The sequence below is a fragment of the Kogia breviceps genome, chromosome 10 (genome assembly GCF_026419965.1).
Source record: "Kogia breviceps isolate mKogBre1 chromosome 10, mKogBre1 haplotype 1, whole genome shotgun sequence".
NCBI lineage: Eukaryota > Metazoa > Chordata > Mammalia > Artiodactyla > Physeteridae > Kogia > Kogia breviceps.
The window spans coordinates 70,354,539-70,379,391 of record NC_081319.1 but is presented as its reverse complement, the minus strand read 5'-3'; the positions used below and the strand labels follow the sequence as shown (position 1 = coordinate 70,379,391).

Below are 24,853 nucleotides of genomic sequence, written 5' to 3'. Positions count from 1 at the left end.
GTCCCCTGCCAGAGGTCACGCAGCTGGCAGATGGTTCCAGTCTGGGCGACTCCAAAGCTCAGTGCTTTCAGTATTTACTTTACAATGCCTCCCTCGCTCAATTAACCAAAACAGAATTTCTGACATTTTTTTACTTTTGTTTGAATAAAACTAGTTTTTCTTTTCTGATTACAAACATGGATAAATTCTCTTTTAAAAAAAAATTGAGGCACTACAGAAAGTGAAAATGTGAACTTTTAAGACTTCTTAGAATGTTCTGTCAAGACTCATGGTAACCCTACCAGGGGTAGCAGAATCTGGAAAACATGCTCCTCATCAACTCCTTCTTCTGAGTTTTATCTCCAGGTCAAGGAATATATATTACATACAATGACCTGTCTTTTTAGATCATTCCCTCTTCAGAGTTCTTTGGAGAAAACCGGGGAAGGTACGCAGGTGCTAAACCTACCTCCTCCTCCTTTCCCCTGCCTCGTGTTTCCCATAAGAGTTTTTCTTTTTTACTGGCTTTCCTCCAGCCAGGCCTAAGTTTGTTTTCTGAACACTGGTTTCTCTTTGGGTGTAATAAGGAAGTTGTCAAGCAAAATTGTTTTTTCCAGGTTAGCTGAGGTAAGCCTCCTATCTGTGGAAGAGCGGAGAGCAGCCCTGGGATAGGATGATGGGGCTGTAGCGAGTGGCCCCTGGATTGGCTGCCCATGAGCTCACCTCCTGGGGCATATGATATATATGGCTCTGACCAAAGCATCTTCTGAGACGGTCTGGAAACTGGCAGCACATTCTCCCTGGGAGAGCTGGGACTACTACCCCTCATTGGAACTTGCAGCAGACAGGGAGTGGTGCCTACACGTTGCTGGGAGTACCCAATGCAGAGGCCCCCGGTTGGGAAGTCCGGACCAAAAGTGCCCTGGGACAGGAGCGACTTTCATGGTCTGAGGTTGGTTGAATGATTGTCTCCCCTTTGAAGGCTGGAGTAGTGAGTAGCTATCTTGGGGTCCTGAAAGGAGGGTAGACCCTGAATCTAGTCCCAGTGCAGCTTCTAGCTTGCTAGGCTTCAGTCTCTTCATCTCTAGAAAGATAGAAAATTCAATGATGTGATCTCAACCAGGTGTCATGCAAAGAGCTCTGAACTATCTTGGACACAGAAGTGCTGGACTCAAGTCCTAACTTAGCAATCCTGAGCAGGGAACTTCATTTCTCTGGGCCTCAGTTTCCTCATCTGTAGAACAGGGACAGCATTACATAACTCTCCTGCTCATTTCCCTAATGGAGTCTGTAGAGGTCAAGTTATATAGGCTTTATGTGAAGGTACATAGTAAAGGGAAACTTCACATAAATGGGGTCGTTGTCATTACCTATGGCTGGATTAAGATTTTATCATTTTAAGTTTCTTGGAAGCTAGCCCAAGGACAGGGGGATCTTATGAAAAGAGTTCTGGGGGCCTGCCGCTCTGACAGGGATTTGAGGGGGGATTATAACATTGCATGGTCTGTGGTCTTGCATAGAGGACAAGACGGGGTGAGAGCACAGACTCTAGTGCTGGGTGGAGGGGAGCTGTGGTCGTTTTTGGAGCTCTCCAGCTTTGTGTGTGATGACCCCACTGTCCCCACAAGTCTGCCCCACTGCTGTATCATGGGGCCTGAAGTTCCACCATTAGGGAGTTCAATCTTTTGGGTTTCGAAAGATCCTCAAAAGATGCAAATCCCCAACATTTTGGAAAACAGGTATCAGGTGACGTGTGTTTGATGGTGACAATTGGATTGGGCAGATGGTACAAGTCCAGCCCTTTACATTGAGGTGTGGGTCGGCTCAGGTAGAGCCGACCCCCACAGGGGCACCACGTGGCTGCTCAGATATCTCTGTGATCTGAAGCTTTGTGCAAAATCCCACTGGGTCCTGCTGTGGTCAGCCCGTGGCTGGAGCCCTCTGTCCCAGCCTGGCCTCACATTTTGAAGTGGACAAGGACCAGCTGGGGAGTTCCCAGAAACGGGTGCCCAGGCAGGGGATGGGCGCAGAAGCAATGTGATTTGAGGAACCACCTGGAGGAACCACCCAGGTCATCGGGTGATGGCCTGGAACAGAGAGGACTCAGTGAGGGAGGTGACCTCTCCTCAGGGTGTGAGGGCCTGCTGCCAGCCGAGTCAGCTCAGTCTAAGGAGGACTGTCCTTAATTCCTGCTGGCTGACAGTAGAATGATTTGCCTTGAAGGGTGGTGAGTTCCCATTGCAGGAAGGGTTCCAACAGGGGATGCGAATCTGCAAAGCAGTCCTACCCTACAGGAGGTGGGCTGGATACGTCTTAGGTCCCTTCCAACTCTAGGAACCTGCTAGGGACCCCATAAAGGAGAAGGAAAACCTGAATTGTTCCCATCTAACACCTGGGAGCTGGGCGTGGGAGCAGGATGGGTCCCGTGTTGAGGGAAGAGTTGACCACCTTGTCCCCCACTCGAGTCCTGCCAGTGGAGGTTGGAGGTGTCCTCCCAGGAGCATGTGGCCTGTGGATGGGAGGCACACCATCTTGGGATCCCAGGTGGAAGGCTTTGAGCTTGAACAGGCACTCACCCTTGGGGTTCTAAGTGTCCATGGGCTCACCTGTGTCGATGAAAAGTAAACGTGAGCTCAGGATCAGCCCTTGACCCTCTGGCCCATTGACTAGCTTCCAGCCAAGAATCTGTGAGCCCCGGCCTGTGTTTACAATCTTTGCCTCTGGGACACAGATTTCAATACCTGGGCACATGTGAATGTCCGACTCCATGCATACAGGTCACGGCAGGCACGTGTGTGGACGTGGGTTATCTCTGTCAGTGTGAAATAGCAGATTTGCTCACTTCTAAGTGTGTTTTTGTGTGTGTGTGTGTGTGTGTGTGTGTGTGCGCTTATGGGAGGTCTCTCAGTGTGGGAGAAAGAATTTAGAATCCAGAGAAGTAGATTCAAGCCCCGACTGTCTCCCCTTCCAGGCTGTGGGACCCTGGTCAAGTCTCTTAATCAGCAGAGTCTTAATGCCCCACTGCCATCCTGGCCCGTTGCCAGGGCTGTGGCCAAGTTGAATTGAGATCATGAAGATGAAGGAGGTGCTGGGTGTCATGTGCCTGGTGAGCACATATCTGTGTATTGTATATTTTTTCCGCAAACACTGTGAGCCTCCTAGGCAGTGTGGACACAGCAGAAACCAGGCAGGCTTGGGCCCTTTCTGTGGAACGTGGATCTAGACAGGAAGCGCATTCAGCAAGTAAATACTCAGATAATTATTTCCTTTACACTTGGAGTAAGGGGAATTCCAGGGTGTTTTGAGTCCCTGTAAGTTTATGGTATACATGAGCGTGTTGCTGGGTCACATGAGTGTCTTAGCCTGTTTGGGCTGCGATCACAAACTATCATAGACTGGGTGGCTTATAAGCAACAGAAATTTATTTCTCACGGTTCTGGAGGCTGGAAGTCCAAGACTCAGGCACCGACAGATTCGGTGTCTGGTGAGCGCTTCCTTGTTCAAAGACCAGGTCTCTCGGTGTCCTCACGTGGTAGAAGTGGCAAGACAGTACTTTGGGGCCTCTTTTATAAGGGCACTAATCCCTTTCATGAGGGCTCTGCTCAGATGACTTGATTATCCCAATGGCCTCACCTCCTACTACCATGACACTGGTGATTAGGTTTCAACATATGAATTTGAGAGGGACACAAACATTCAGTCTACAGCAATTAGCGTCTGTGGGTGTGACTCTGGGTCCACACGCACTCTCCCTCCGGGTAACCAGCTGTTTATTGAGTATCTATTGTGTGAAGTCCAGTGGGGGGAGAAGGGGAGCGGCTAAATTCCTCTAGGAAATGGTGCAGAGCAGTTACAAAGTAACATGACAGGTGCATGAATTAGAGAATGGTGTACAGATGAGGTCAGGGTATAATTTAGAAAATAAACCCAAAATAGCAGCATGCTTGGAAAAAATTGGCAAACTCTCCGCTCCACAGTAACTTAAGGTCAGCTCTGTGAACTTTCTCTGGTGTTTTTCTGTTGTTACTTTTAAATACGTCACCGGTATACGTCATGTCTTATCAGAAGTCCTGTGATCTGCAGATCACTTGGGTATTTCTGAGCAGACTCGGACTTTGCCCTGAAATCCACTTTCTGCCAAGGCAATCAGCAAGTTTACAAGAGCAGCTGGGTTTCTGTGCAGCTATGGTCTGCTGCTGTCTCAGGGTTACTGCCTGGAAGCATGGACCAGACAGGGTGGGATTTCCTGACAGGCAGGCAGAACTTGGGTGAAGTCCCAGGCAAAGCAGGGGCACAAAACAAGAAAACAGAGGAAGGAAAAAGAAAGACTTGCTTTGATGAATTCTAGATAGGCAGAGTTTTACAATCAGAAAGTCTGGAAAGACTTAATTTCAGCACACATAGAATTTGTGTGCATATGTATGTATGGCGTGTGTGTGTGGGGGGTAATATTAAAACACAATCTTCTCAGGCTTAGAGACTTTAAAAGTCTGAGGACACGTTTGCCCCACAGAAGATCTTCCAGGGTGTCTCCCTGGGGGAGGGTAGGTTTGCCCTCCTAGGTCAGCCACACTCTCTCTATCTTGTGCTTAGTGTTGGAAGATAGAATCTTTGGAACATTACAGAGGAGGAATGGCCAGGGGGGTAGGAGGAGAGTGGGTCTGAGCTCTGTCACATCTTCCCAGAGAGGAAAGAGTTGCAGGAAGAAGTAAGAGGATGAGGTATCAAACACTGCAGCACCTTGAGGGAGGACGAGGAATGGGAAGAGGTCACTGGATTAGGGTAGGAGACCTTGGGAGATTCTGAAGTTTCTCTTCACTGGGGAAACACTCTAGCATGGCCAAGGTCACACATCACCCACACCCGCCTCTCCCTGCCTCTGGGCTGGGAGCTGTTCCTCCTTCACCTTCCCCTGGGCTCAGGGCACTTTTGTTCCAGGGAGGGCGTGGCCAAAACAAGGCAGTTTTCTTGAAAAAACATCACAAAAGAAAACCATTGCCAGGTGGAATTGTACTGATGCTCTGATTAGAAGTAGCAATGTGTCCTTTGAATGCAGTAGGAGGATGCTGCAACCATCAGCAATAGTGAAAACCGTTTCCATAGCAATGACAGTTTTTTAAGAAATTACTGCACCTCTTTTCTCATTATCTGGGGAAGGATGCTGTTCCCTCATTGCGATGGGCCCCCTCGAGCCAAGTTAGCACAGGAAGGAAAGGGGCTGGTTTGGTGGTTCTCTTACTGAACAGCTTCTCTGCCAACCTCATCCAATTTGCCCTGATCACAGGAACATACGGAGTAAGCAAAGAGAACCCTGACACCATCCAGTGAATATTTCTTTCTTTTTCCTTTCTTCGTTTCTTTCTCTCTCTTTCTTTCTTTCTCTCTTCCTTCCTTCCTTCCTTCCTTCCTTCCTTCCTTCCTTCCTTCCTTCCTTCCTTCCTTTCTTTCTTTCTTTCTTTCTTTCTTTCTTTCTTTCTTTCTTTCTTTCTTTCTTTCTTTCTTTCTTTCTTTCTTTCTTTCTCTTTCTTTCTTTTCTTTTTTCAGCTGTGGAGCTTGCAGGATCTTACTTCCCCCACCAGGGATCAAACCTGTGCCCTTGGCTGTGAAATGTGGAGCCCTAACCACTGGACCACCAGGGAATTCCCTTAGTGAATATTTCTGGATCAGCTTACTTGGATCTTAAAATCAAATAGACCTTTGACCTAAACTTATCTTCTCTTAAGACCACATGCTACTAAAGAGAGAGAGTAGGGACTTCCCTGGTGGTCCAGTGGTTAAGACTTCACCCTTCCACTGCAGGGGGCGTGAGTTCGATCCCGGTCGGGGAACTAAGATCCTGCATGCCTCACAGAGCACGACCAAAAATAATAATAATAATAAAATAAAAAATAATAAAGAGAGAGAGTAGCTATCAGGGAAATAGAGCATTACTGTCATCACCACCTACTAACACCTCCACTCCCACCCATGTGAAGAACTGAACATTCTCTTTGAGGGCACAACCTGCATCTTGTTCCCTAGCACCCAGCAAACTTGCTGGTACATAGTGGGTGCCTATTAAAGGTTTGTTGAAAGAAATTAATGAGAAGAAAGCAAAATAGTTTCTTCTATGATTTCTTTTCTTATCCCACTTAACGCCACATTTTGGAAGCACAACCATAAAGCAGCCTCTGAGGCTTTCAAGAACATTAGTCAATTTCCAGATAAATTAGAGATGTGTGTTGCTAAAAGTTTTCATGTAACTCAAATGTTCCTTTAAGGAACATTAAACAACAAATAAAGCCTTCCAAATTGCCTGCTTCTTTGTTTTCTCATTTCCTCCAAGACTGTCCATGTGTGGACACTCAGCAGTGCTGGTGGTACCCACTGGCCTCTAGCCATCCTCCCTACCCTTCCTCCCAAGACCCATGTTAGAAGGAAGAAAGGCATCCTTGACTGTTACTGTCACCTTCAAATCTCTCTGTTATGTCCCTGTGCCTTTTTTCCCCTCTATTTATGTATCTTCCTCACATTCACATGGATCTCTGCACATCTGAAATCATAATTATAGGTTTTTATTTTTGCCTCTAAGCTGGACATAGTAATAGAGTACATTTTAAAGTAATGAATCAGTTGGTAAACACAGAAGATACGATATGAATACATAATACATAAATACTTAATACACTAAATAATAGTAAATGTGTGATGAGGCTATAATTACAGATTAGAGTAGGCAATCCATAAATCTAAACTCCATAGGAATCTCTGGGAGCTCAGGACTGAGATTCAAAACATTTACTTTTCTTTTAACTTACACCAAAGGGCAAAGGGTTTCTGAACAACTCTGGAAAAATTGGAAAGCCCCAGGTGTTTCAGATTAAAGACACAAATCAAGTGAGCTGCCCACACCCCAGCCTACTTAAAAAAGCTGCCCAGGAGGAGTTGGTTCTTTTGTCTTTTCCATGGGCAGCTGTTTCATTCTAGTTGGAAAACGGAAGGGCCCCGGCAGCTTTAAGATGGAACTGGTGCAAATTCATTTATTGTATGTTAACTACACATTCTTAGGTATTGTTCAGTTTACTAAATGTTTATTATACATTTATTCCTTTGTTTAATAAGTACATCGTTCTAGGTACTCAGGATACAAGACCTAGCAAAACAGACAAAGGGGAGGGAGAGAGGCTCAGACAATAAACCACTAAACACGGAAAGATATGATATTGCCTAACATCCGGGGTGAAGTAAAGGGGGAGATGGTGTGCTAATGAGGGTGCAATGGGAGGGCCCCTATGGGAAGGTGACATCTGAGCAGAGCCCTGAAGGAAGTGAGGGAACAAACTGTAAGGTGGTCTAGAAAGAGGGAACAGCCAGGGTGAAGACCCAAGGTGGAGCAGGCCTGAGGGACACACAAGCAGGGCTGCATGAGGGGAGTGGAGTAAGTGAGTGAGTGAGAGGGGACGGGAGAGGTGATGGGGCCAGGTCACTGGGGCCTTGCTGGCCATTGTAAGGACTTAGACTTTGAGCCATTGGAGACAGGAGAGTGACAGGCTCTAACTTAATTTGTAAAAGCTGCCATGGCTGCTGAGGGGAGAAGTTACTGTAAGGAGGGCAAGGGTAGAGCAGGGAGATCAGTTAGGAGGTGACTGCAATAGTCCAGGTGAGCAGAGATGGGGCCTAGACCGGATGGTGGTGGAGGAGGAGGGGAGATGTGGCTCGGGGCCGGGTGTGCTTTTTTAAAAATTTAAATTAATTAATTAATTAATTTTTGGCTGCGATGGGTCTTTGTCGCTGCTCATGGGCTTTCTCCAGTTGTGACGAGCGGGGGCTGCTCTTCCTTGTGGTGTGCGGGCTTCTCATTGCAGTGGCTTCTCTTGTTGCGGAGCAAGGGCTCTAGGTGTGTGGGCCTCAGTAGTTGTGGCTCACTGGCTCTAGAGCGCAGGCTTAGTAGTTGTGGTGCACGGGCTTAGTTGCTCCGCAGCATGTGGGATCTTCCCGGACCAGGGCTCAAACCTGTGTCCCCCTGCATTGGCAGGCAGATTCTCAACCACTGCGCCACCAGGGAAGCCCCGGGTGTGCTTTGAAAGTGGAGCCAACAGCCTCTGCTGATGGATCAGACGTGGGGAGCCAGAGAGAGAAAGGAGTTAGGGATGACTTCAAATGTTGGACCTGAGCAATTGGAAGAACAGAATTGCTGTTTACTAAGCTGTCTTGTGAAATATTCTTACAGCCTGTGAGATAGGCAGGTAGGTCTCAGGCACATTCAGATGAAGACACTGGGCCAGAAAAGCTGCAGCAGCTGCTCGCAGTCCCAAGGGGTAGGACGTGGCCTCTGGCTCCAGCTGTATTCATTTCCTATTGTTGCTGTCACAAAATACCACAAACTCTGTGGCTTTGGAATAACATGAATCAATTATCTTACGGTTTTGGAGGTCAGAAGTCCAAACTCAGGGAATTCCCTAGCCATCCAGTAGTTAGGACTCCGCACTTCCACTGCAGGGGGCTGGGGTTCCATCCCTGGTCAGGGTACTAAGATCCTGCAAGCTGTGCGGTGCAGCCAAAAAAAAAGAAGTCCAAAATCAGTCTCAATGGACTAGAATCAAGGTGTTGGCAGGACTGTGTTCCTCCTGGAGGCTCTGGGGGACTAGCTGTGAGACCTGGGGCCTGACTCCCTGTGGATCAGCTTCCTCCTCTGGGAAATGGGACAAGGGTAGCCCTTCCTCCCAGGGATGCTGAGGAATTTAAATGAGATAACAGCTTCGAGAGCTGATAGTACTCACATTAAGGGTAGGTTGGTTGGGCACGTGGGTCAGCACTGCTAGCCCACCCGGCAGACTCTGAGGCCTCTTCTAAGGGAGTTGTCTGTTTTGGTTGCAGTGCAGTGGAGCCGCCACGGGGCCCATGGAAGCCTCTGTCAGGGAGGAGAGCCAGGTCTCTGGACAGGCTGCAGAACCCCCAGAAGGATTCAGAGTCGTGGGACTGCCCGTGCATTTCCCGGCCCACCAGCCCCTCCAGGAGGATGCTGCACCGGACGGCCAGCGATGGGGCTGGATGTCCCAAGAGCCCAGCTCAGTCTGTGGAGGCTCGGGGCACCACGGCTGCAGCCCTCAGCCCAGAGGAGACCAGGGAGTTTCTCCCCAGTGAGCAGAGGCCTCCACAGGACACCAAGAAGGACAAGGCCCAGTGTTGGGCCCAGCAGGGATGGCTGAGGACCATGATGAACTTCTTATTTGGGATGGGCCCTGAGGAGCCCAAGGAAAAGACCAACAAGAGGGCCAAGGGGAAGGAGGGCCTCCCCGAGCTCGCAGAAACCCCCGAGACACTGGGCGAGCCAGCTCCCAGGAAGAAAGCCCACAGCAAGAAGGCCAGCCGCAAGAAACACGGTCACAAGAAACATGGTGCTGAGGAAACCAAGGGGACCGGAGATCAGGAGGCCAAAGGGCAGGAGGCCAAGATGGTTGGTGCCTCAGGCTGCGAGGAGGCTGATCTGGGCCCAGCAGCTGGGGGTGAGCAGACCATGCCCGTTTCTATGGTAACCCCACAGCCACCATCCCCCACCCCAAGGGCTAGGGCACTCTGAGCTGGCTGCTCAAACCTCTCCACAGAGGGGGACTTGGAAGGTAGGGCCACTATCAGGAACAACACCACTTTTTTTTAAAATAAGATTTTTAAAATATTTATTTTATTTATTATCATTTATTTTTGGCTGCACTGAGTCTTCGTTGCTGCATGAGAGCTTTCTCTAGTTGTGGCAAGCGGGGGCTACTCTTCATTGGGGTGCAAGGGCTTCTCATTGCGGTGGCTTCTCTTGTTGCGGAGCACAGGCTCTAGGCACGCGGGCTTCAGCAGTTGTGGCACACGGGCTTAGTTGCTCTGCGGCACGTGGGATCTTCCCGGACCAGGGCACAAACCTGTGTCCCCCTGCATTGGCAGGCAGATTCTTAACCATTGCACCACCAGGGAAGCCCAGCACCACTTCTCTGAGGCAGAGCAGCACCGTGGCTGAGAACTTGAGGTCAAACCCCAGTTCCACCAATCGCTGGCTTTGTGACCTGGGACTGGCGACTTTCCTCTCTGAGCCTCCATTTTTTTTTTTCCCCTTGATACAAGGGAGATTATAACAGTTGCCATCTCGGGCGGGTGGGCATGGCCCAGAGCTGACACATGGGAAGTTCTTCATAAGTGACAAATGTTATTGTTAAGTACTCTGGTTTGAGGAGCACGGACCAGGGAGAAATAGGAAGACAGAGGGGAATCAAGGAGGGAAGCCCTACCCTCCAACACTAGTTTACATGTGAGGACTGGAGGTGAGTGACAGGGAAATAGAAACAGCTGGCTGCTGGGGTGCAGGTTCTAGACTTGGCTCCATCAGGAATAAACTTGCTGTGTGACCTTGAGCAAGTTGCTGTCCCTCTCTGGAACCTTTGATGCTCGTTTGTAAAATGAAGGAGCTGTTCCCCAAGGTGCCTTCCTTTTCTGACGCTTAGCGTCCTGGAGTTGAATGTCCCACAGGCTGCTGGAGGAAGATGAAGCTTTGCCCTATAGGACTCAAAACTCACCATGTTTTTAATGGGGGAGAAGGGACGCAAGGAAGATCCAAGATATTTTGGGGGTCGGGGGAAGGATGTCTGGGCAGAGGCAGCCTCTTTTCAAATGGAAACCTTGGTGGCTTTCTGATTTTTTTTGGTTAAGCCTAGAGCTGCTCCAGCAGTCCCTGTCCTGCTGTGAATTCTATGCTGTTTTATTGTGTTGATTAACAAAGTTGGAAGAATGTCACTGACACCCACACACTGCCCCACTCACTTGGTTTCATCTTTGTTACAGGAAAGGAAGTTTCTGACCTCCGCCAGTTCTTGCTCCTTGAAGGTGGAGGTGCTGGAGTCCGGAAGGTTTCTTCCCAAGCCACAGGTCACCAGTGGGAAGAGGAGCGCAGAAAGTCTGACAGTGAGTCAGAATCTTCTTAGTGCCCTCTTTGCCTGCAGCTGGGGCAGCTGTTAGCAAACGAGATGGAATGCTCCTGATGCCTGCTTAGACCCTGGATGCTTAGACCTCTCACAATATGTGCGCTGATCTTGCCCCTTCTGGTGCTTCTGGTCACATTTACATTAGAGTTTCACAGAAGGGAGTCTCAGGAATTAGACTGGCTGCTGGCAAATACTCCTGCCTTGTGTGTAGAGCAAGGGACTTTTTTTTTTTTTAGTCATTTTAAACTTATAGAAGGAATATATACATATATATACATACACATATATATACATATATATTTAAATATAGAGAAGAGTGGAAAGAGTAGTTCTATGCACACTCATATACTCACAATTGTTAACAGTTGGCCATATTTGCTTCGTGTGTGTATAATTTTGTTGCTGAACCATTTTAAATAAAATGATGCTTCAACCTTAAATCTTAAGCACATATTTGCAAGAAATAAGAACAGTCTTGTTATTGCCCCTAATAAAAGAAATAATGCTGTATTAATCTAATTCCCTACAAAGAATGGGCATATTTTATTTTTATTTATTTATTTTTAAATGAATTAGTTTATTCACTTATTTTTGGCTGTGTTGGGTCTTCGTTGCTGTGTGTGAGCTTCCTCTAGTTGCGGCGAGCGGGGGCTACTCCTTGTTGCAGTTTGCGGGCTTCTCATTGCGGTGGCTTCTCTTGTTGCAGAGCATGGGCTCTAGGTGCACGGGCTTCAGTAGTTGTGGCACGCAGGCTCAGTACTTGTGGCTCGCAGGTTCTAGAACACAGGCTCAGTAGTTGTGGCTCATGGGCTTAGTTGCTCTGCGGCATGTGGGATCTTCCCGGACCAGGGCTCAAACCTGTGTCCCCTGCATTGGCAGGTGGATTCTTAACCACTGCGCCACCAGCGAAGTCCCAAGAATGGGCATTTTTTTTTTTTTTTTTTTTTTTTTTTTTCGGTATGCGGGCCTCTCACTGTTGTGGCCTCTCCCGTTGCGGAGCACAGGCTCCGGACGCACAGGCTCAGCGGCCATGGCTCACGGGCTTAGTTGCTCCGCGGCATGTGGGATCTTCCCGGACCAGGGCACGAACCCGTGTCTCCTGCATCGGCAGGCGGACTCTCAACCACTGCGCCACCAGGGAAGCCCTGGGCATATTTTAAACGATATGAAATGGAGAAGCTATGCATCTGTCAAAGAATAGCGAAAAGGCATTTAATTGGTTATTTTGCAGGATAATTGTTTTCTCACATGAGAGGGAGTTGTCTGGTAGACTGAGTCAAAGTACAAAAGCCTAACAGGATTTAGAAATGAGAGAGAAGAGAGGGGTGAAAAAACCTCCAGATAGCCTGGGAAGAGGGAATCTTGTTTGCACCTTCTTTTGTGTAAACTGATCAGCTGGCAACTAAGCAGAGGCTCCTTTGGGCACATTGTCTTTGGGTAGGTCGACTGGAATATCAAAGAAAACCATTTATATTGTTTGGGCTTCTCTGTAAAGCCTTGGCAGTGTAGTTGGGGCACCAACGGGGCAGGCTACCTGTGTCATGCCTGCTGGAGTGCCTCTGTCCAATTTAGTTAGGCCTGGTCTCCATCATTTCCCCTGCTGGAATTTTGTAGGTTGGATCAACATTAGCCTTGCAGAGTATTTCCAAGCACAGTCTCTCATTTGATGGCCTGACAGCCTTCTGAGGGAACCAGGATGGGGATTATGATCCACACTTCACAGAGGAAGAGATGAAGGCCCAGAGAGGTTAAGAGACTTACCCAAGGTCACACAGCTTGTCAAACCCCAAGTAGATATGCACAGATCTGCAATGTTCAAAGGAAATCATGGGGCACAAGTTGAATGCTTGAAGGACTGACTTGAAACTTCCTGCATAAAATTTCATGCTTTGGCCTAGTACCCTTCGCCTGTGGATCTTCCAAGCCTCTCTCAGAAGGACCAGCCCCTGGAATGTGGTGCTTCTCTCACACCCCACCTTCCGTGCTAAAGGAGTTGTTTTAAGAGGACCCTGAAGGCCCAAGTTGGTCTCAGAACTCCAAGACAGTCATTAGAAAGAATTCTCTGTGTATCTAGAAAGATTAACTGGGTGCATTTGTTTTCTTCCAGAGGATACCATCATCCAGAAGATAGCGGAATTGCTCCAAAAAGTGGGAGACCAGTGGGAAGAAGAGGTGAGGGGTGAAGTGTCTGCACAGATGCACAGGGGCCTGCTGCCTTCCCCTCCTCCTCCTTGCTCAAGCCCCACCTGTGCTTCTGGGCCTCAGTGCTCCCCTGCTCCAGGCTCTGTCACCTCCCTTGCCTGGGGCCACCCTAAAGCCCTTGGTTGCTCCTCAGTTGCTTGTTGGGGAGCTTTCCCCTCTCCTCAAGGTCAGGGGCCTGACTCAGTTTCTCTCATCTCCCCCACAGCAGCGTCAAGCCCCTCAGCCAGAGGTGGCTCCTCAAAACCCAGCATCAGTCTTCAGGAAGAAAACCCAAGAGAGAAAGTCTAGCCTCAAGAAATCCTTTTCTCATAAAAAATATGGTTCTGAGGAACCCAAGAGAGCACGGACTGCAGATGTTTCCAGCCCAGAGTCCCGGCTGCCCAAGAGGCCCAGCTTTCTGCCCCTGTGTGTTGGTGGCCATCGGCCCTCCAGCTCCAGCAGCCCAGGTGAGCAGGCTCACAGTTACCACAGCAACACTGCAGCTGCCTACTGCACTGGAACCTTCCCCAAGGCTTGCACTGGCCATTTTCAGAGCTGCCGTCCCAGTTCTGACATTTGCTCTGCCCTGAGCAGCATGGGGAGGGCAAAAGGGATACTGCCACGCACGAAGCCTCACTGTCTAGGCAACCCAGCTAAGCCCCTGGTGGAAATTGTGTTCAGGGATTTCCCCCAACTATCCTCATCTCTCCGTAGCCTAAGCTTCCACACCTTGGCAGGGGGTAGCATGTGCAGGAAGGAACTGGAGCCTGAGAGGCAGGAGACCTGGGTTCTGGGGCTCCATCTCTGTAACTCAATCTCCTTGCCTGTAAAATGAGACACTTCCCTGCTGTGTAACTATATGCAATCAGTCCTCATTTTATGAATCACATCTTATTATCCTCATTTCACAGACCAGGGAACTGAGGCTTAGGGAGGTAAAACAATGTGTTTGTGGTCACATAGCCCATCAGTGATGGAGCCAGAGCTACAGGGAGAAAGGGTCAGCCTGGGTGTCAGGGAGGAACAGCCCAGCAGGTCATCTTGGCCAGGAGAATGTATACTTTAAAAAGGAGAAGGCAATGTTTAACACCAAAGAGTGGATCCCCAGTGGTGGGATTTCAGGCCACAAGGGGAGGTATTTTCATGCAGGGGGATCCTGGCTGTGATGAGTTTAATACATGCCAGGGCATCAGGCATTTACTCTCCAATTCACGGATCAAGTCAAGATGGTGGAGGAATGAGGTCTCCAGGGGAGGGAGGAGAGGGGAGCAAAGCCCAGGAAAGGCAGCTGTATGAAAGTGCAAAGGGATGAGGGAGGAGCCACGGCCCTGCTCAGCAGCTCCCCACCACCCCAGCAAGGCCTTTGCATGCACTAGCCACAGAGTGCACTTTGGAGTCTCTGCTGACTTCTGTGCATTAGCTAACACCCTCAGACTGATTAAACTCACTCACCATTTCCTCTTGCTTCTCAGGTGTGGAAGAACCTGAAGTCCAAGAGGCTCTGTCTACAGACGGTGGGGATCCAAGTCCCTTTGAGCTTTCCAACTCAGCGGGAAGCCGGGGACCCGAAGAGGACCTGCAGCTGGACAGAGCCTCAGAATTCAGTCAGTACCCCCTCTCCTTTTCTCAGAGGCCCCTTGGAAGATGTCTGGTCTGACCCCTCTACTTGCAGAAGAGAAACTGAACCAGAGAGAGGCAGTGACCTGTCCTTACCTGCCTCTGAGTGAAGCAGGCTGGGGAGGCAGCTCAGGGTCCAGAGCGCAGGCCCCGAGCCGGGCTGCTGTTACTCTGTCTGAGCCTGAGCTGTAAAACCACAACAGTGATAACATCCTCCTTGGTGAGGCCAACATAAGGCGATACAAGGAAAGCATCGGCCCTTGGCAAGGGCTCGATAGATGGTATGATCTTTGGGCCTGGATTCAAATTTGGGCTCTGACCTCTCCAGCTGTGTGATCTTGGACAAGCTACTTCATCTCTGGTCTCAGTTTCCTCATCTGTAAAATGGGGATAATAATAGTACCTACTCTCTAGAGTTGTTGGAGGCTCTAAATGAATTAATGATGATAATGCATTTAGAGCAGTACCCATGAGCAGCTAATAAATGTCAGCTGCCATTTATTGTGACTATTAGTGTTGTTGTCATATAGCCCAGCTTGAGAACATAGCCTCAGGAGAAGTAAAGAGGATAGGAAAGGAGGTAGGGGCCTTAGGAGAGAAGCTGAACCAGTGGTAGCTGCCATCACTATTATTATTATTTTATCATTGGCAGAGCCGAGCCTAAGATCATATAATCACTGTCAGTTCTGTGTGTCTGAAGATCCGCTTCCCCTACCTCCCCCATTCTGCCTTGTTTGCTTTTCATAGAAAATGTGGCTCGAAGGGGAATTGAGAAAGGCCCTTGTTCTACCTAGAAGAGGAGGAAAGAGCGGGGTGAGGGGACTTGTGGGGACCAGGCCTTTCCTTATGGTCTTGAGACACCTCCTCCTGGAGGCAGGGGCCTCAGCTCTTTCCTGCACCTAACAAGGCACATCTAGGCCCTTCCTCAGTGGTGAATGAATAAGTGAATATGTTCCCGTGAAGCCAGCTCTGCCCGCAGGTTACCTCTGAGGAATCTGTGGTGCCCATGGGTTGGGCCTGAGACAACCTTAAAGGCAGGCTCATTAGCACCCCACCCTGGAGACCTGTGAGAATCATCCAGGGGGCCATTGGGCCTTAGGAAATGAAGACTGACCATAGAAAAGCTTTTCTCAACACTCAAGTGTGAGCAACCGCTTTGTTCTTTTTTTAGAATTTATACAGAAGATCATTGACCTACTCCAAGATGCAGAGGAGCAGCGGGGAGACAAGGTGAGGAAGACATTCCCCATGTAGATCCTGACCCTCACTATGGACACCCCTACCCCTACCTGGCACAATAACTTCCCTGCCCCTCCCCCAATTCTACATCTTGCCAGAGCCTGGCTCCAGTCTCTCCTTCCCAGAACCTCCTCTGACCGCTGCAGGCTGTACTTGTTTCCCCAGCTCTGAACACCAATCACCCTTCTCCCCCGGTCACACCCTCTGGTCCATAGTGCGTCTCTGTTTGTTTCAGGCAATGGTCTCTTTCCTCCGCTCACTTGTAACCTCCTCAAAGTAAGGGACCCTGACTCAGTTTCTCTTATCTCTCCCACAGCAACTTCAAGTCCAGGAGCCAGAAGTGGCTGTAGGAAACCTGGCCCCAACCTCCAGGAAGAAATCACAAGAGAAAAAGTCCAGTTTCAGAAAAGCCTTTTCTCATAAGAAACATGGCTTCAAGGAGCCCAAGAGAGGGGGTGCTGCCAGCCCAGACTCCCGGCCGCCAAAGAAACCCAGCTTTCTGCCTCTCTGTGTTGGTGGCCATCGGCCCTCTATCTCCAGCAACACTGGTGAGCAGGCCTGTGGTTGCCATGGTAACAGAGGCTGCCTCTGGCCCCTAGGCTTCTCCAGGGCAGGGTCGGCCAGCTGCTTGGTGTCCTGTGCAGTCTTGACTTTCACTCTCTGCTCTGAGCAGAGCAGGGAGGTGTGGGAGGGCTGTGGAGAGGAGAAAGGGGCCTGTTGCTGCCAGGACCCACCCCTGACACACATCTTCCCTCTCCCCCACCATAAACACCTAAAAACAAATGTGGTATGAGAGCAGTGTATCTGTTCCTCAGATACATGCATCAGAATTACCTGGAAAGCTCATAGAAAAACAGAAACCCAGGTTAGATGAAGTAGGATATGGCCTGGGTCTCATTTTTCACGACACCGAACTGTGAGGACCACTGGTGTACAACAATTCTCCTGACAATTACGGAGTGCCTGCTGCCTGCCATGTTCACACATATTATCTCATTTAACACCCCCACTCACAACCCTGTGAGGTCAGTCCTGTTACTCCCATTTGACAGATGGAGAAAGTGAGGCTCAGACAGGCTAAGTGACTTGGCAAAGGCTCACAGAGTTAAAGGGGAAGTGGGCTCACTTGGTGGGACCTGTTGGTAGGCCTGCTTGTTTTCCTCCCAGACTATAAGGAGGCAAAGGGGGTGGCTGGAAGAAAGAATGAGATTTCTGGAGGTGCAAAAAGCACTGTGAACTCCTCTGAGGCAGATCCAGTGGGGCTGGGGGTTCCCAAGGAGCCTGGGAAATCAGGACCCTTCTCGAGCCAGAGCCTTTGGACAGCTTCTTGTCAGAACCTGGGTTCAGTGATATGCTGCTGGATTTGAGACAGGTGCAAACACACTCACACCAACTCCTCTTTGCCCTCAGATCCAGAGGATCTGGAGTTCCAGGAGTCCTCACCTGCAGAAGGGGGGCCAGTTGGATCCTCAGAAGCACCCTCCCAGGCCAGAAGCCACAAGCCAGAAGCAGGACCTCAGTCGGATGGAGCAAATGAATCTAGTTAGTGCCACCCTGCTCTCTCCTGGGACAGCTGACCAGGGGCTTCCCTTTTGCATGGATTTCACAGCCTGAATCCTAGTAGCGAATGGGAAGACAGCTGACAAGTACCCCAGGAGACTCTAGAAGGGCAGAGAGGAGACAGTGTTGGCCTTTGAACAGGCGCTGGTGGGGCAGAGTTGCAGGTGGACAACCTTCAGGTAGAGAATACCTGTCCATTCTGTGGGATGTAATTTCACCCCCACCACATGCCATTGCTTTGCCTGAATGTTTCATATAAAATTCCTATCTTGCTCTGGGTCTCATAACCAGTGGTGCACTGGCAAACAAACTCTGGGTAAGGGCGGGGGGATGGGGGAAGCCCTGGTTTGTAGCATTTGTAGATTTCTGTGGCATAAAATTCCCACCACGGCCAATTTCAAGCTGCTGACAGTTTATAACAACAGGTCCACAAAGGTCCTGAGTATTTACAATTAACTCTTGGTGCAAGCAGCCACCTGCACGTTGCTGTTTATAGCCCAGGCTGATGGTACATTCCTGTTGCATCAGTAGCCATGGCATTTGCCCTCCCTGCATTCTGATGAGTTGCTCCTGGTCCCAACTCCCATTCCTGACTACTCTGTAGCCTGGATAAAGTCTCAGTTTCTGCATCTGTCAGAATGGAGCTGAATGTGGTGACAGGTGAGGCTCGGCAGGCCGAATTGCCTTCTATTTCTATACAGCTAAACAAAACAAAGCTCGCATGCTCTAGCCCTAGTTTAGGGGAAGATTTTTCTTTGCCTTTCATATCTAATCTGTGTACTGTGTTTTAGAGACAAAATACTTCTGCGATCGATGGATGGGTTATTACAGAACATGTCAATAATCCCTCAATCCTTCTTCATTTTCCTTAGAGGAGCTGATCATCCAGAAGCTGGTGGCCCTTCTCCAAGAAGTGGATGGCCAGTTGGGGGAGCAGGTGAGGATTGCTCAGTCTCCACAAGGACTGAACCCAAGTTCAGTCCCCATCTTTGCATCCGGGTGACCGTGGTAGGCCCCTCAACCTCGATGAGCCTCTGTTTTCTCTTTTGTAAAATGGGGGATAAACACCTACTTGCCAAGGTTAGTGCATATGTAGAAAATGCCAGACACATAGCAGACGAGATCAATGTTAACTTAAGAATAATATAAACCTATGTGGCTTCCCCTGCCAGCCGGGACCTCCCGCACTCCAAATGCTCCTTGAAGTTCAGTTCATGAGCCACCTCCCAGGAAGCCTCCTTCCCTGAGTCCCTCTCATCTCGCCCTCTGCTATCTGCCTGTCACTGTCTTGGCACGCACTTCAGGAATTATAAGGTCTCCAATTCTTTCAAACTTTTATTAGAGTTTCTTCCCTTGCTAGGTAGAGTGTAACATAAGGTTCCCTGCCTTTGAAAACCTCCCAGACTGCTAGGAGAGACAGACGCAGATCATATACGAAGAGGAGTTAGGTGTGGGCACAAGTCAGAGATGAGTGATCAGCGTAGCTGACCTGGTTAGTCCCTCTCCTTACCACCACAGAGCACCTGGCCCAGCTCCCAACTGCCAGTACCTGCATCCCTTTGCCTGAGGACTGGCCCCCAGAGCCATTTACCACCCACAGGTTAGGCCAGAATGAGCACTCTCCATCTCCCCAGGAGCAGCCCTCAACCACTGGCTGATGCGAGCTGGTGTACACATACCCCAGCTCCCTTACCCCTTGGAGGGATAACTTTGTGGTGTGTGTTCTTCGAGGGTTCCCAAAGTGCCCCGAGGGGATCAGGCTCAGCTGCCAGCCTGAGTGAGATGCCTTCCCATTCTTGCCCCAGGTCTCCATTCCCCCATCTGTGTTTGCCAGGATCACTTACCATGTAAGTGAGCTGCATCCGAGAGTCCTGGTCTCTGGGTCTGTCTCTGGGGGGAACGCAACCTAGGACATTTAGGGATTAAGAGGAGGAGGCTTAGGGTGGGAACTAAAATTCATCCAACATCCACTTTGCACAAAACATTAAACTATCTCACTTAATCTCCTCCCCCCAACGACAGTGTTGGGGAGGCACATATTATTACCCCCATTTTACACATGAGAGGTCACACAGCTAGTAAATGCTCTTTAAGCATCTGTTATCTGCATCCAAAGACCTTCTTTCCCCACCCCCCACCCCCATTTTGTTCTGCTGGTGGAGCTGTACCTTGCAGAACAGATTCTGAGAGGCTGGGGACGGTGGATGAGTTTAACAAGGGATGCTTGTCCCAGGGACAATGAGATACCCAGCCTGGCTGCGTGGAGTTGGGGGAGGGAGATGCTGGTGGGGAGGGGGCTCCCTGCTGGCAACACTGATGGCCTGCCTTCATTTCTGCTTCCAGATCAGGCAACACCCCAGCTTTAAGAAGTTTTTTTACAAGCTCTCAGACTCTTCCCTCAGAGAGCTCGTAGCCACCCTTCGCACCCAGGAGGCCCACTCCACGGAGCCCAAGAGACCCTACCCGTTTGTCTTTGGTTTGGCTAACAAATGTGCTGGCAGCAATTACCAAGCCGTCCTCAGCCTCACGGGCCTACACTACAGGAGACCCAGTTTTAGCCAGTTCCCATACAGGGAGGACCAGCAGGTGAGAAAGGACAATATGGCATGAGGGCCACAGACTCACAATCACAGGGATCTGCTTACTGTCCTCTGCCCTCCCCTGCTTACTTCAGGACTTCTGGGGTCCAGCTCAAATGCCACCACCTTGCCAAGGCCTTCTGAGACAATTCTACACCACAGCAGCCTCTTTCTTTTCCAACCCCCGCCCTCTTTACCTGCTAATGAGCTAATCAGCATCTTCTTTATTTGGCTCTGGTCTCCAGCTGGATGTGCATTTTCACACTTCTTGACATCAGTATGGGATATTGGATCAGCTACTATCTTAGCTCGCCCTCTTATTATTTCATGGGTTGTGCTGCTTGGCTTTCCAATTGATATCCTTGTAAAATTTAGAGAACAATTAAAGTAAGATTACATATCAAATAAGGTAGGTGAGAAGGATCCCTGGGGCTGTTTTGTTCTGGAAGGCTTCCTGGAGGCCATTCTTCACTGACCTTGCCTTGACTGATTAATTAAGAATAGCCTCGTTTTGAATTATGGTTTTCTCAGGGTATATGCCCAGTAGTGCAGGACAGGTGTAAAGATGCAAATGTAGAGAATGGACTTGAGGACACGGGGAGGGGGGAGGGTAAGCTGGGACAAGTGAGAGAGTGGTATGGACATATATACACTACCAAATGTAAAATAGATAGCTAGTGGGAAGCAGCTGCATAGCACAGGGAGAAGAGCTTGGTGCTTTGTGACCACCTAGAGGGGTGGGAGGGAGGGGTTATGGAGATATATGTATACATATAGCTGATTCACTTTGTTATATAGCAGAAATTAACACAACATTGTAAAGCAATTATACTGTACTAAAGATGTTAAAAAAAAAAAAAAGGAATAGCCTCTCCCCTTCCCCTATCATCACTCAAATTTTTTTTTTTTTTTTTTTTTTGGCATAGGGGCATCTTAGTTCCCCAACCAGGGATCGAACCTATGCCCCCTGCAGTGGAAGCTTGGAGTCCTAACCACTGGACCGCCAGGGAATTCCCCATCACTCACTCTTTTGACTGGTTTCATGCTTTTCCTAATTAATAATGCCCCCTTCCCTGAGGCTGTAGGATGGTTCCTGTAGAGATAAAACTTAACACTGATTTTTTTTTTAATCTGAATTTTCTGTTGGACTCTGATAGAGATCTCCCCACTCTTTTCAAATTCTCTTAAGATGACCTGCTTGCAAACATTTGACCAGATCTATAGTGCAGAAACTACTGAGTGAAGTTGTGATTTTAAAGGAATGAAATGTCCTATTGGTGTTGGACACATAGGACCAGAACTTCTATATCCAAATTGTCCCCTGGGAAACCAGATCTTTATTGTAATGATGTCACCACCACTCAAACCCTTTGTCTTCTCCTGGAATTGCCTTTAGAAGCCATGTGATAAGGCTCTCAAGAAAGCTGGTCTTATTTCATGATACTTGTACCTCATCATTAGAATGGTTTTCCTAGTGGAAACTCCTCATGACCTTAGAACTCTCTTTTCTCAGACTCACTGTCTTCTCCCGGAGAATAGGGATAATTTGCCCTCTAAGGTGGGTTAGGTAATAGCTGATGGAGTAATCTGAGTTCTTTGTGAAAGATATTATAGAAACATCAATTCTGACATCCTCAGTAGCCCTAACTCCATCTTCTGGTTTTACTAGCCATTCATTCATTTATTTATTCAACCAATAGACATTCAGAGCTTCCTATGAGCCTAACTGTACAAGATACTATGAGAGCCTGTGGAAGGTTCTGCTAGTGGAAAAGGATAGAATGTTTACTGATGACAAAATTAAATATCAATTAAATGCCAAATAAGCACTAACTGAGGTCAATAAAGCAAGTTGGTTCCGGGAGCCTTCCAGGAAGTAGCAGGCATTGATTTTGACCTTTGAGGATGGAGAATCTATAGATGGGGAGAAAGGACCAGGAGGACACTGCAGGCAGGAGGTACTGTGTGAGCAAAGACCCAGAGGTGGGAGCTAGTGGGTTAATGAGAAGTCTGTTGTTATCAGGGTGGGACCCATACATAATTGGGCTATGGCTAAGACCTGTGTTCTTTTTCTCCTCCCAGAACGACACAAATCCTCAGAGCCAGAGTCCAGATTGAAAGCTGTGCTTTGCACTCAAGTTCCCTGAATTATCCAAACATCAGTGGCTTTAGCCAGGAAACCCTGAAGATGTCCCAATCCAGTGCTTCACAGACATGACTGAAGGCAAGAGCGGGCAGCCATTCTGCATCCTTGCACCGTTGTGAGCTTATCTCAGCGTAGAATGTGGAAATGTTCTTCCACTAAGCTGGAGGCAGAGGCCAAGGGGGGAAATAACACTGGACTGGGAGTTAGGAGACCAGGACTCTACCTGCCCACCTGCCCCAAACTTGCTGCAAGACCCTGTCCATGTCCCATGTTCCCTCTCCTCTCCAGACCTTGGATTCTGGGCTGGATTAGTGACCCATCAGATCTCTTCTAGCTCTATTATGCTGAAGTCTCTCTAAAGAGAGGTAGTAAGTGCTTTCACTCTGTGGCTAAATATACCCACCCCACAGAGCTGGAGGTAATCTTTAAGTACTGACCAAATGAATGAATGGGGGGAACTCCTGAGATCTAGGCAATTTTGCCAGATGTTCTCTGGGAGGCCTTGGTCCTCAACTGGAATTGTGCAACCAGTGGTTCTATCTCTAAACTGGGAGCTAGGGAGGAAAGGGGGGAGCTACCTCAGCAGGCATTGGTCCAGAGCACTGGACCGGGAATCAAGGCCTTTGCATTCAGGGGCCAACCCCAGTGTGTAGTGCCAACTTATGTGCCCTTATTTTTTTTTTATCATGTGTTTTCTTGATCCACCAGGGCTGGAAATATGCCTATATCATGTAGAAGGCCTGTTGATACTTTTTTCAGATGTTGGTTTTAAATGTCTTAGTTTTAAAAATAAATTTTTGTTTAATCTCTCACCAGAATGTCCACATGCACTTAACAGATGGGCATCTATGTTTAACACATAATTTATTCAGTTGGCTGCACTGTAGGTGTCATTCAGATATGCTTGTTTGGAAGAACAGGAAGTGTTCTGGCCTCAGGGACACCTCCTGATTTCAAAGCACAGTGACTGGCACATCAAAAAACAACTGATTAGTGTTGTTGTTGTTGTTTTTAAGGCATAAAAAAGGAGAAAGGAACTATTAGGGTTGCCAAATTTAGCAAAGAAAAATATGGGTGGCCCAGTTAAATTTGAATTTCAGATATACAACAAATAATTGCAATGCTGGGGGCACACTTACACTAGGTAATTATTCGCTGTTTATCTAAAATTCAGATTTAACAGGGTATCCTGTATTTTTTCTGGCAACCCTGGAACTAATGCAAGAACAATTCTCTAATTACCTCAGAGCATCTGGGCCCTAAATACAGGCTTTGAGTTAAAACAATAGTTAACATTATATTCAATCCTCCCTTGCACACCAGGGAATAAGTGTTCCTGAGTTGTACAAGGAGGAAATCCTCCCTCCCCTGGCTCACATGTCTCAGGGCCTCTGGTCACATAGTCACCTGCAAACAGCAAGACCTTCCTGGGGAAAAGGACTGCAGCCAGCAGGGCTGCTCCACGTAACTCCCGGGTGCTTCCCTTGACTGGTCTGGGCCGCAGAATTGGAGAAGGCAGAGGGTACAAGAACACCTGAGATCTGATCCTTCTCAGGCTTTTCAAAGGTACACTTAGGTTCCTCCAGGTAGAACCATCTGAAGGGGGCTTGTGTGGGCTCTTGTTCCCTGACATGGTCCTGTTAAATGTAGCTTCCACCCAGGCCTCTGTGCCATAGCCTCCCACCCACCATGGGTTAAGTTTGCATGTGTCCTTCTCAAGGGCCACAGTTCAGGGCTGTCTTCCACACAGTCCACTGGGGCTTGCATTCTAGGATTTGTTAAGCAAATGCATCTGAGGCCTGTGGGCAGCCCAGGCTTCCTTACTGGGTCCGTCTGGAGCTAGAGGTTATCCACACTCTGGGAAGCAGTGAGTTATATATATATATATTTTTTCTCTTCTGGACAGGCTGGAAAAATTGAAGTTAAAGACATCTTTCTTTTTTTAAAAAAATAAATTTATTTATTTATATTATATTTGGCTGCATTGGGTCTTCATTGCTTCATGCAGGCTTTCTCTAGTTGCGGCGAGCAGGGGCTACTCTTCGTTGCGGCACACAGGCTTCTCGTTGCAGTGGCTTCTCTTGTTGCAGAGCACAGGCTCTAGGCGCATGGGCTTCAGTAGTTGTAGCACATGGGCTCAGTAGTTGTGGCTCACGGGCTTAGTTGCTCCGTGGCATGTGGGATCTTCCCAGACTAGGGCTTGAACCCATGTCCCCTGCATTGGCAGGCAGATTCTTAATCACTGCGCCACCAGGGAAGTCCCATAGATGATGTCTTTCTTTTTTTTTTTTTTTTTTGCGGTACATGGGCTTCTCACTGCTGTGGCCTCTCCTGTTGCGGAGCACAGGCTCCCGACGTGCAGGCTCAGCGGCCATGGCTCATGGGCCCAGATGCTCCGCGGCATGTGGGATCCTCCCGGACCGGGGCACGAACCCACGTCCCCTGCATCGGCAGGCGGACTCTCAACCACTGCGCCACCAGGGAAGCCCAGTTTTAGCCATTATTAAATTCACCTTTGAATAAGGGGGAGATTCCATAGTAACTCAAAGGAGGGGCTATTTAATGGTGGAAATTTGGGGAGTCTGACAGACTTGGCAGCAATTAGAAGG

At 48.7% G+C, this 24,853-nt stretch overlaps 1 protein-coding gene across 2 annotated transcripts; it reads left to right on the top strand.

Moving 5' to 3' along the window:
- The first annotated feature begins 754 nt into the window (after positions 1 to 754).
- Positions 755 to 24,216, top strand: BNIP5 (BCL2 interacting protein 5). Of its 2 annotated transcripts, XM_059076369.2 has the most exons (12): positions 766 to 931; positions 8,836 to 9,464; positions 10,783 to 10,902; positions 13,030 to 13,094; positions 13,330 to 13,570; positions 14,576 to 14,707; positions 15,892 to 15,950; positions 16,276 to 16,507; positions 17,370 to 17,501; positions 18,392 to 18,456; positions 19,863 to 20,105; positions 22,181 to 24,214. In XM_059076369.2, exons 1-12 carry the CDS (start codon positions 861 to 863, stop codon positions 22,214 to 22,216), a joined length of 2,025 nt encoding a protein of 674 aa, XP_058932352.1. In that variant the 5' UTR covers positions 766 to 860; the 3' UTR covers positions 22,217 to 24,214. The 2 variants fall into 2 exon arrangements, with proteins under 2 accessions (XP_066899235.1, XP_058932352.1); XM_067043134.1 differs by lacking the exon at positions 19,863 to 20,105 and having other exon boundaries at positions 755 to 931; positions 22,181 to 24,216.
- Positions 24,217 to 24,853: the final 637 nt, after the last annotated feature.

What these genes read in the sequence shown, in the direction of transcription:
- BNIP5 (XM_059076369.2), top strand. Translation starts at nt 861, where the DNA reads ATGCAGAGGCCCCCGGTTGGGAAGTCCGGACCAAAAGTGCCCTGGGAC. An exon ending in GAGACCAGTGGGAAGAAGAG is followed by an intron (nt 13,095 to 13,329) that starts GTGAGGGGTGAA and finishes TCTCCCCCACAG; the next exon opens with CAGCGTCAAGCCCCTCAGCC. An exon ending in CATACAGGGAGGACCAGCAG is followed by an intron (nt 20,106 to 22,180) that starts GTGAGAAAGGAC and finishes TTCTCCTCCCAG; the next exon opens with AACGACACAAATCCTCAGAG.